This window comes from Squalius cephalus (assembly GCF_949319135.1).
Source record: "Squalius cephalus genome assembly, chromosome: 1".
Lineage (NCBI taxonomy): Eukaryota > Metazoa > Chordata > Actinopteri > Cypriniformes > Leuciscidae > Squalius > Squalius cephalus.
The window spans coordinates 21,923,721-21,935,550 of NC_137122.1; the positions used below are offsets into that span (position 1 = coordinate 21,923,721).

An 11,830-nucleotide genomic window follows, 5' to 3' on the forward strand; every position below is an offset into this window, starting at 1 on the left:
TGACTACTCAATGCCATAACAAACATCTGTAACACACCTAACAACTACCTAGCAACCACATAGTAATCCTATAGCAACCACCAAGAACACCATAGCAACTGCATAGCAATACTCAGAGCACGATTACAACTGAATAGCAACACTGTAGCAAATTTCTGAACATTCCATAGGAACTACATAACAACGCCCAAGCAACCACACAGAACACCCTAGCAATGCCATAGCAACCACCTAGAACACCCTAGCGACTTATTATTATTATTTATTTTTTTGTTGTTTTTTTATTTTTTGGGGCAAAATATTCTTTAAAACCTCAATTGTAATTCTAAATATTTATTTAAAATCATGTTCTATTAAATATTAATATCATCCTCCTAGACAGGCTGGCCTCCCTTGGAGTTATGGGCACCTGTGTCTGTCTTCTGTGTTCAGAAGAGGGGCACCTTCTTTAGATTGTATTTTTCTGGTCACGCTCAGTTTGTGCAACTCAAAAACTTCAGATCCAAGCCATTGCAGTTTACCACTGGTGTTCCCCAAGGCTCAGTGTTGGGCCCTCTTTTGTTTATTATCTATTTACGGCCCCCATGGACATATTTTTAGGAAGTACGGTATTAATTTCCACTGCTATGCATACAACGACCTGTCTTCCATGCCTACTTCTGTTTTCCCTCCACTTTCTCTGTTCAGCTGTTTATCTTAAATAAAAATTTGGTTTTCATCTAATTTCCTTAAACTGAGATTCTCCTGGTTGGTACAAAATCTACTCTGGCAATAACTGATAGCTTATCTGTGACTATTGACCAGTCCATAGTATTTCCATCCACGCAGGTTAAAAGTCTGAGTGTCATCCTTGATAGTACCCTATCTTTTGAAGCTCACGTTCATAATATCATTCGTACTGAATATTTTAATTTACGAAACATAAAAAACACATAAACATATGTTTACGGACATATCTTCGTCCTTCCCTGACAACGAACAGCACAGCACTGCTATCCTTGTTAATGCCCTAGTTATGTCGGAGATAATAGCAATTCTCTTCTCTTTGGTCTTCCTTCTAAACATAAACTGCAGCTGGTCCAGAATACAGCTGCACAAATTATTTCCAGAACCCCTCCCATAGAGCACATTTCTCCTGTTCTTTAACACTCTTGAAGTTTTTACTTTACTTCTATTTTATTTAGTGTTAGTATTAGTATTTATTTTACTTCCGGTAAAATATCGAATTGATTTCAAAATCTTGAAGGCTCATAATAATCTAGCTCCTTAAGATCTCTATGATCTTCTTCAAATTTATATTCCTGCCCATACCCTCAAATCCTCTTCATCAATCTTTTTAGTCTTACCCAGGGATGCACCATACATGGGCCACCATATCGGTATCAGCCAATATATGTTCATTTTTAATGTTATCGTTATCGGCCCGATAAGACAATTTGACCAATATATTAAAGCTGATAAATAATGTATTATTTCCTTCCGCTGAGACACTTCAGATGCGACTGTTCAACATGATGGGTTTGAATTGCTTGAAATATGATTGGAATCACTTCAAAAACAGGAAAATACAGTTCAGTGCAACATGTGCAGCGCAAGTCTGTCATATCGGCTACATAAAATTATGTGAACATCATAATTGTGTCTTTGGGACATGGCTTTTAATGGTGAGACTTTTGTTTTTGTAATGGCTCTAAAAAATTATATATAAATTTGGATTTAGATTTATCGGCCAAGATATCGGTTATCGGCTTTCAAACTAAGAATTATCGGTTATCATTATCGGCCAAAATGTTCATATCTGTGCATCCCTATTATTACCATGGGTATAGGGCTTTTAGTTATGCTGCCCCTTCACCTGGACATTCGTAACAGCGACAGTCTTCACAGTTTTAAATCTTGTCTTAAAACTCATTTAAACAGGCTTATTTATGATTGCACATGAATTGAGCAATATCATATTCTTCAGTGTCTTAATGTATATTATAGTATGCTTTGTCTATTGTCGTTATACTGATGATTTTAGGAAGATTTGTAAGGTGACCTTGAGTGGCGTAGAAGGCGCCTCTTAAAAATATTATATACACAATTCTGTTATATTGCTGCAGCTAATAAATGCTTCTATATGACGGTCATCTTCACACACAGCAGAAAACTGAAAACTGAAATATATAAATAAATGACCATCAGATTTTAATGGAGATTGAAATCGGATTATAAATGATTTTGAGAGGCGGCCTGATAAACATTATGATTATCCTCAGTTACATCAGCTAGCGTGTTTGTATGTGTGTGTGTGTGTCTGTGTGTGTGAACGTAAACTAGAGCACTGGAAACACTGAGCGTGTGTTTTGGCTTATCTTTGCTGTAATGGCCTTACTGTATGTTAGCAAGAGTTCAATCATGTCTGTGAGACTTTTTTTTTTTTTGGTTGCATAAAAACTAAAAGTGGGTCTTTAGTTTAGCAGATTGAGTTTGAGAATACACACATACTGATTTCCATTTTATACTGTACAAACTGTATATTCTATCCTCTAACTAAACCTACCCATCACACAAAACTTTCTGCATTCATATATTTGAAAACATTTTGCTTGGTTTATAAACTGTTTTGCTCATGGGGACCAAAACAGATTTTTAAATTGTACAAATATTTCACAATATTACTGTTTTTACTGTATTTTGATCAAATAAATGCAGTCTTGATAGCAAAAGAGACACACATACATTAAATATCATGTATACATGTTAATTTTACTGTTTATTATTTCATGTATTGTTTTGTGTGAGGAGATCGTATTTCGCTGACACCGAATGAAAACTACACCTGAGCGCTCAACATCTCCACAACCGATCAATGAAAGACACACACAGACGCATACGAACGTGAGACAGAGAGAGAGAGAGAGAGAGAGAGAGAGAGAGAGAGAGAGAGAGAGAGAGAGAGAGAGAGAGAGAGAGAGAGAGAGAGAGAGAGAGAGAGAGAGAGAGAGAGAGAGAGAGAGAGAGAGGGACAGGAAGTCATTACTGAGCGTTGAATGGACTGATCCATTTCTCTTAGTGCTTTGAGCACTAATAAAAATTTAATTACCAGAAAGATTCATCCTGAGAAGGTCAAAAATCTTGTGAACTGATCTCAGAAAACAAACCAAATCCCCCTTGACTTGATTAATGCACTTCTGATGCACTTCTTACACCAGTCGTTGTGTGTTTGCCGATCTTTAGCAGTCATTCAGCTTGGTTTACACAGACTCAGGAGACAGAGATGATGTTTGTGAGAAAACACAACATCATTCAGTTCAAGAGCTTAGAAGCGCAGTGTGTGTTTGTCTAAGCTCACCGTGAACCTTCAAACCATTTAAAGTGTCCCTGTGGTGAAAATCAAGCTTTTAATGTTGTTTATATATCTATGTGGTATTTTAAATATGCTTTTAGACAAACCGAGTGCAAATTCATAAGTCAACACCACTGCAGAGCATTTTCTTCTTAAAACTGCAGTGAACCAAAGACAGTCTCAAAAACACGGTTTGAAATCGCTGGTGTTTCTGACGTCACAAACCATTGTATTCAATCAGATCAACGTGTGATCGTCAACGAGTGGATCTCTGAGCTGGTGCGAGTGAGTGGAGGCGGGGCTCATTTGCATATTCATAGAAGGCAAGAGCGTAGAGTTACATTTAAGCTATTTTAAGGCATTCTTCAAAGAAAAAGAAAAAAAATTAAATGGGTTTTAAGGGACAAAATGATTAACTACAGTGGGACTTTAAGTATTTTAATGTCGACATGAAACTCAAACTGCTTTTAGTTCCATGCATAATGTGACATATTTCAGAACAAAACTGAAAAAAAAGGACTTGGATAAGATTAAGAAGACATTTTTTATTTTTTTTATTTCTGATGAATCAATAACAAAACGACTACTTTACTTACTACAATTTTAATAAAGTAAATTTTGATTTTACGTTTGAGCATCCACACATCTCCAATCAGCTCTAGAGTTATAAGATCTGAGTCCTGAACTCTCTCATCTCGTCTCTGACACGGACCATCAGCGTTCAGGAAGCAATCAGACACAATCACGACTGTCTGTGAAATCACACTGACATCTCAGATGAAACTCTGACACGCACAGATGTATTATTCAGACATGTGAGAGTCACTTCAGAATGAATAATCTTAACCCATCACCCATCTAACAGACATCTTGCATTTTTCAAATATACATAGACTTAAATAGTCCTGCAGATTAGTTATTAACGAGTCGCTCAGCTAACGAGCTTATAGAACCTGCATGTGTATGCATTATACAAGAGTTTTAAAGAAAATGGTAGTTTAAAACAATTTTAAATGGAGTATAGCACATCACACTGTTAAATTTAATCGTTTTACTAGAAGTTCCTCAAAAAGGTTCTTGCAGTACCCAAATCATTTGCCAAAACAGCAAAGTTTAGAATCATTTTAGATGAAGTATAGCATGTCAAACCATTTAAAATAAAGCAAACATAGAAAAAATTATAAGAAAAAAGGAGTTCCTCAAAAAAATCAGCTGCAGAGTTAAAAGAAAAATCAAGCACAGCAATGTGGAAAAAAGGAAGATCATGTATAAATAAAATCATTTACACAGGGCCTATACACAGAAACACAAGACCTCAAAACATATACTAAAAATAGAAAATATCTGCAGATTAATTGCTCATATATTGGCTCTCTGCGTCCCGTTTGCCGAATTCCTTCCTGATATTATTCTTGAGGACGTCATGTGCTTTAAACATTGCAAAGACTCAAAAACAGCAATAGAGTGAGCCTTATTTTAGGCTGAGCTCTTTTTATCAAGTTTTTATAAACGGCAGGGCAGAGAGAAACTATATTGCAAAACTTTTATTTAGTTGTCTTAATGAATATAAACATTATCCGCCTCAATTGGGCGCATTTTAAAAACATTTAATGCACATCTTGGCCTTTCCATCCACCTTTTTTTATGCGATTTCCTAAAATTTGCACAAACTAATGTGGTATCACTTTAAGGTGACGTAGTTACATGTTACTAGATTTACTTAGTATAGTAATTACAGCAAATTATGCATAATTACTAGTAACTAGCTCTAAACCAAAGCCTAGCCATAACTTTATTGTAAGTACATGTAGTAATTAACATTACTCAGTACCTATTTGAGTTAGTACAATGTAACTACGTCACCTTAAAGTTTAACCAGAAATGTGGATGGAAACATAGCCAGTCAAAAATAGGTTCTTCCTGAAGCCATCAAACAAACTGAGGTGCAGCACCTGACATCACTTCCTGTGTGTACAGTGCCTACACTGACATCACTTCCTGTGTGTACAGTGCCTATCCTTCCACTATGAAGATTCTAATAGTTTCACATTCGCCCCTAATGACTGATCACTCGCTGAAAAACTGTCTGATGTTTCTGGACTTTGTGAGGATTTACAGCTGAACAGGAAGGGATAATAATTCACTGAACTCTATTAAAAGAAAAGCTGATTACATTTACATCATCTCTGACCCAGTTCATGATGAGTATTTGCTTTAAATGATGCTTTTCCTTTTTGGCTGATTTATAGTCACTATTGATGCATAGTTCGCCCCATAATTACAGTTCTGTCATTTACTCACCTTTATGTTGCACCAAACCTTCTTTCAATAAAATATTTTCTTCATATTCAAACTTGCATTAGACCTGGCAACAGTCTTGTGGACACAAGTCATATGTTATAATACTGTGGATTTTTGTGTGTGTAATTTTAGGAGCTTCAGATGCCAGCCAACATCCACGTTTCTCACACAGGTTTGGAACGAGATGAGGGTGAACAAAAAAAATAAATAAAAAAAATTGTGAACTGTCCCTTTAAGGCAAGACAAAAATAAAGAAGATTTTGGTCAATTTTGCTTCCATAACATGTCTTCTATCAGACTAGTGGAACATCCACAATACACATATAAGTGTTTATTATATCGCGCTTTATCTATTAGCATCTGTAGATTTCAATGATGATACATATCTTTAAACGTCTTGAGTTTTTTCTCAACTTCATAACACCTAACTTTAGTTTTATTCCTGTCTATATTCTGAAGATTTCTTCATATATCATTCACACTGTTTTATATACCATTTTCTTCCTAAAAACATGGCGTTTTCTGTCTGATGCCAGTTTTTTCTGATTTATGGAGTGATAAACAGTGATATCAAAAATCCCCACAGTAAAAGTATTTAGCTCTAATGCGTCAACAAAATTAAACAAGGATTCTGAACCAGGCTTTATCCAATGTCCAGATTTTTGTTCAGGAAACATAAGCAAATTAGTGCATATTTAATAAAATGATGCATTATTTGCATATTTAAACATACAATTTCATGAAGGAAGTATGATTATATATATATATATATATATATAACAAAAAAAGTACCCTAATAACCAGTGGTGCTTTGCAATAAAAAAAAGCAGGAGACTATACAGTAAGTCTACTTTTGTCACAGCATCTTCTATAATGAACACTAGACAAGGGTGAGGACATTTGCATCAAGCTTTCATGCACAAATCTGCCAAATGAGGTGGTCAAAATGTCTTCTAGTGTTGTCAAAACATCCCCGTCTCATATTACGTTTTGATGGTGCTCATGTTCTCTCTAATGTAAACAGATGCTGGTGAATTTCACCATAAGGGCCCTTCCAGCCGTCTGAAGGCGTTTCTCTCCAGCCACGATGGGCAGAAAGCTCGTAACCGGAGCGCTTGCATTATCAGCTGGGACACTCCAGGGCATTAGGGCTGCTTTCTGCTCTCCTCGCAGAAGAAAAACATTTGGACAATTGTTTTAGCAACCGACCCGCAGCAGGTTATTGATTTTGTGCGATGAGCTTTAATGCATCTAATGGGCTGCAAAGGCATGGGGTGAAGAGGGACACGGCCAGGCTTAAAGGATCATGGCACGGATCTTTCTCCAGCGAGCAAAATAGTTACACAAACATCTCATTGGAAGAAACATACCGCGCAAGTATACGAAAGCAGGGATGCACGATATATTGGCCACCATATCGGTATCGGACGATATATGTTCAATTTAATGGTATTGTTATCAGTACAATCAGAAAATTCGGCCAATACTGTATATTAAAGCTGATAAATAATGGATTATTTCCTATACAGCCGAGACACTGATGATGTTGACTTGCCTGAAATATGATTGGAAACACTTCAACAAAGGAAAATACCGTTCAGTGCAACATGTGCAGCGCAAGTCTGTCATATAGCCTAGGCGACATAAAATTATAATGAAAACATATTATGATTGTGTGTTTGGGACATGGATGTTAATGGTGAGACTTTTGTTTTTGTAAGTACTGTAGGCTCTCAAAAATAATATAAAAATTTGGATTTAGATTTATCGGCCAATATATCGGTAATCGGCTTTCAAATATAAAACATTATCGGTTATCGGGCAAAATTTTCATATTGGTGCATCCCTATACGAAAGCAGAACTGAATGCATGAGCACATGTGGGGAAAAGGCCACATGTACCTGCATTTCAAATTGCACATGCAAAACAACAAGCTAGTATAGATGCACTATAAAATGGTTTTCGTAGTACTGAAGAGGTTTGTAAATGCAAAATACTTTGGTGCGTAAGCTCAAAAAATTGTCCAACAAGAGGAGAATCTTGCACACAACGCTTTTATTCAGAGGCCAAAAAAGTGCAATCCGCTCAGTGTAAACATAAACTCAGTGTGTTTTGATTCACATCATCATCAGTGTCACAACATACCACAATATCTATTTATAGGGAGGTATTTGCATCTAATGAAATGCACTCAAAAAGTTACATTTAAAAATTCCTATATATTGTCTCCAATAGCATATAGCATTTTATCTCAACATTTTTTGATTTTTCTACATTTTTCAGTCTTTCTACTTAGCACTGAAGCATTTACTGAGTGAAAATCCCATCTTTTTTCCAAGAAAATCCTACTCCAAATGTGTGATCACCGTGCATAGAGTGTGTTCTTGGCCTAACTTTGCCTGTGAACATTAGTTCAGTTTAAGGTTTGTGCTGAAACATTAAAAACGAGTCTGATGGAGAACAGCTGAGGCAGTTTCTCGTCCAGAGGACAGCAAGTTCTGTACGAAAAGCTGTTTAATTTTTAATTCTTCCCTGGATGAAGCTGAAACATCGATGTGACAGAGAGCCTCTCTGGTGTTTTGTTCTATAAAGCAGTAAAGGCCCGTTCACACCATTAACAACAACTAGAACGAAAACTATATTAGTGTGCTGACCAACGGACGATAACGTTCTGTTTATTATAAGTGCTTACGCTGCAGTTTTGTCTCCAGCCGCTTTAAATGCTCAAACTCTTAAAAGACTGGTGGATTCTGACTGGCTGCCAATGTTTTTATCGTTCATCAGCTGAAAACATCATTCTGGAAGTGAGATTATCAAACGATATTGTTTTTCTGTGCTATAGTTGTGGTGGGGACATTTAGAAGAGAAAGACTGCAAATGTGTGTATCTACTATCTTATTTTGTCATGATTTAGTGTGTGTGCACTAGCATATAGATGACCTCAAATATAATAAAGATGGGGGATTTTTTTTTTTTTTTTTTTTAAGAAATAATTTAGATTCTTCCCAATCTAATGCTTCATAATTGGGGTTTGTAATTCAACTGTATAGGCTAATTCATATTACACCTTAAACATGCTAAATCCAAAGCTTTCTGATGACCACCGGACAGATACCAGTTGAATTATTCCTTCAAGGAGATACTCTTGATAGATTAGCTGACAAGACCATCATTATATTTAAAGGATTTATGAACACAAAACTAACACAGGTCTGAAACAGCTGCTGACCACCTTCACTTCAATGACAAACCAGCTGAAGCCTCCTAATCTAGAACAAAGATTACAAAAAGAGCAAATCTAGGTAATTTACACTAAATTACGCCAGCAACAGGATTATATTTCAGTCCAAATGCTAAATAAAGAAAAACAAATTCACAGAACTCATTATGTAAATGCAACACTGTAGTAAATCCTCAAGAGGTCGAATGAGGGCAGAGAAGTTCACCTGTGTTAGCAGTGGTTGCAGGTAATTATGGAAAATGTTATGATCTTGGTGCGGCAATTCTTTAATAAAGCAAAACTCTCAAAATAACAAGATACTCGGAATACGGGAACTATGAAAACTAGAACAGAACAGCACAATAATATCTAATGAAGATAGACAATAAACTGAGGAAAACAAAGTTAAATACACGGAGCAAACCAATCAACACAATGAATACCAGGTGTGCCAGTCAATCAAACAATGAAAAGCCATAGAAACTGATGAAAACCAAGGAAACAAAACAAGTTTGAGCTGAAGTAAAAATAAATAAAAGCTAAATAGAATGTTTAAAAAGAAATAAAAACAAAAATAAAACAATACAGAAGCACATAATAAAATTGCTAAAACTTACACTAAATTGAAAATATAAAAATAAAAGCAAATTTAAAATACTATAGCTACATTTACACAAATTTTCTGCCACAATTATTAAGATTGAACTGTAGGCTATAACGAAGTAACGAAGGCAGATACTGTAATATATATATATATATATATATATATATATATATATATATATATATATATATATATATATATATATATATATATATATATATATACAACCAGCAGCCTGCTCTCGACTGCCTGTCTTATAGGTTTTGATAGAAAGCAGAATTGCTATGTTCATTATATCTGTTGAGTGTACTTTACATTCGTATTCAATTAGCTTTTAAATTAAGACAGCACACACACACACAAATAAAAAATAGATTATGTGAAGTGCAAAAGAGCAACTGTGCAGCTCATTGACAGGAGCGACAGATGGTCTAAACTTACACGCATGGAGCCGCTGATGTTGATGGCCATCTCAGGTGTCAGAGAGAGGAGATGCCGATGCTTCTCACCTGAGCAGCTTCAGTTTCACCAACGAGTCACATCATCATAACGGCAATGAAGCGCGAGACAAATGAAGAAGATCATGTTGTCCTGTTGCGCTGCCGCGTTCGGTCATAAAGATCACATCCACCGAGACATTTCTGCGAAAACCAGCGTCAACTCCCTTGACGAGGCAGAGGAACAAGTTTTATTGGTCGCTCAGTTTAGATTGGATCGCATTCATAGCCTAAAATGTGTAGCATATAGTATTGAATAAAGGGAAGTTGTTTTCCGTGCGTCTGGGACAGATATTCACCCCCGGCACACTGGATAGGCTAAATGAAGTCCAAAATTAGACCCTAAAGTGCATCTTCGCAGACTCCAGGTAGGGTTCAGTAGAGAGTCTCTAGGAGTGCACAATTATCCGTCCTGCCCCTGTCATTCTGTGATGAGACTAAAAGCACGTAACCGTCACCCGGTGGTGCGCGCTCTGGAACTCGACCAGCCGCCTGCGCGCACCGGAGCGCAGTCATGTGATGGATGTTTGAGTCCGCCATAGAAGGGAGCGCTTTCGTTTTTACCATAGACTGTATTTTACTCTAACCGTATTACACTTGTTGCCATTTCGACCTCTAGCGGCAGTCGCACGGAACTTTGAAATTTGTCGTGAAGCAACCGTTAAAATTACCCTCGTCACCATAGTAAAATGAATGGTTTTAATGGATTTAATTAATGTCATGCATGTATGAATATATCCACGCAAAACAAATCACCCTCCATACAAAAACTAAAAAATAGTAGATTTTATAGAACTAATCACTTGATTTAATGATTACAAAATAATTATTTCTGCCATGATTATTATTATTATTATTACAGAAAGTGTTTAAAGAACAACGTAAAGTGTTCAAATTTTTGTAATTCTAGCTTCGCACTCATAGTTTTCGTTAGAATACATCACATCCGGTCGACTAGTCGTTCAAATATTTCAATGCATCCGATGCTCAAATCGGATCCAAAATTTTCACATACGCATATGGATCAGAACTGCACACACAGCTCCCGTACTACTCTCCATTGGAAATAAATGACTTCCAGTCCAACGGCTGTCGTTTGTCGCAGTGAACAGGCAGATTTGAGCAAAGTGAAATTCACATTGAAGCTCTAGGACAATAAAACCTACAATTACATTTTTGGGGGGTAAACAATGATTCACCATAAGTCACTTGCAGAAGCCAACTGCAAAATCCCCACTGATAAATTTACACCCCTCAGTGTACATTGTGTCCACACTACAGGATGTTAAAATAACTCTGAAGCAGTGTTGAAGTTAATGAGATAATTAAGTGATTAATTAAGTGATGATTGAGCATTAGTGATGAACACCTGATGTAAGCAGACTCACTGAAGGAAAGAGAAACAACAAGAAAAGAAAAAAAGAGAAACACAATGACTACAACTGACTTCCAGCCATTACACATTATGCACTTGTTTGACAGTTTGACTTTATGTCAGACGTCTAGAAAAGTTCTTATTGAGAATTAAAAGAAGTTTAGAAGTTAATGTTTTAATGAAATTGTCATTTGAAGTCACCATTATGGTGATCAGGGTTTGCTTTATTTGATCTCTTGACCCTTTACTTTTAATATTAAATTTTCTCTGGCTGATCCAACTTTGTGTTAATCCCAGATCCAGCAGTATTATAAAAATCAGTTAGAAGATTTTAACAAACATGAGCACAAAAAGTTGACTTTCACTGACACACACAGATATAAACAATCAGCACATGAATCTCAACAATGGTGACAAACAACAAATCAACATATTCAGATAATTAGATCAACTCTGACCATCAAACAACTAAATGTCATAAAAACAACAGCAAAGAATAAA

The 11,830-nt window shown here is 36.1% G+C and overlaps 1 protein-coding gene across 1 annotated transcript in view; it reads right to left on the reverse strand.

Annotated features, from left to right (window-relative positions):
- The window catches only part of pkn1b (protein kinase N1b), a 38,078-nt gene extending 27,656 nt beyond the window's left edge, over positions 1-10,422 (reverse strand). The window contains exon 1 of the mRNA XM_079880826.1: positions 9,899-10,422. Coding sequence (XP_079736952.1) covers positions 9,899-9,928 — 30 coding nt within the window. The 5' untranslated portion in view covers positions 9,929-10,422. The remainder of the gene's footprint in view (positions 1-9,898) is intronic.
- Positions 10,423-11,830: the final 1,408 nt, after the last annotated feature.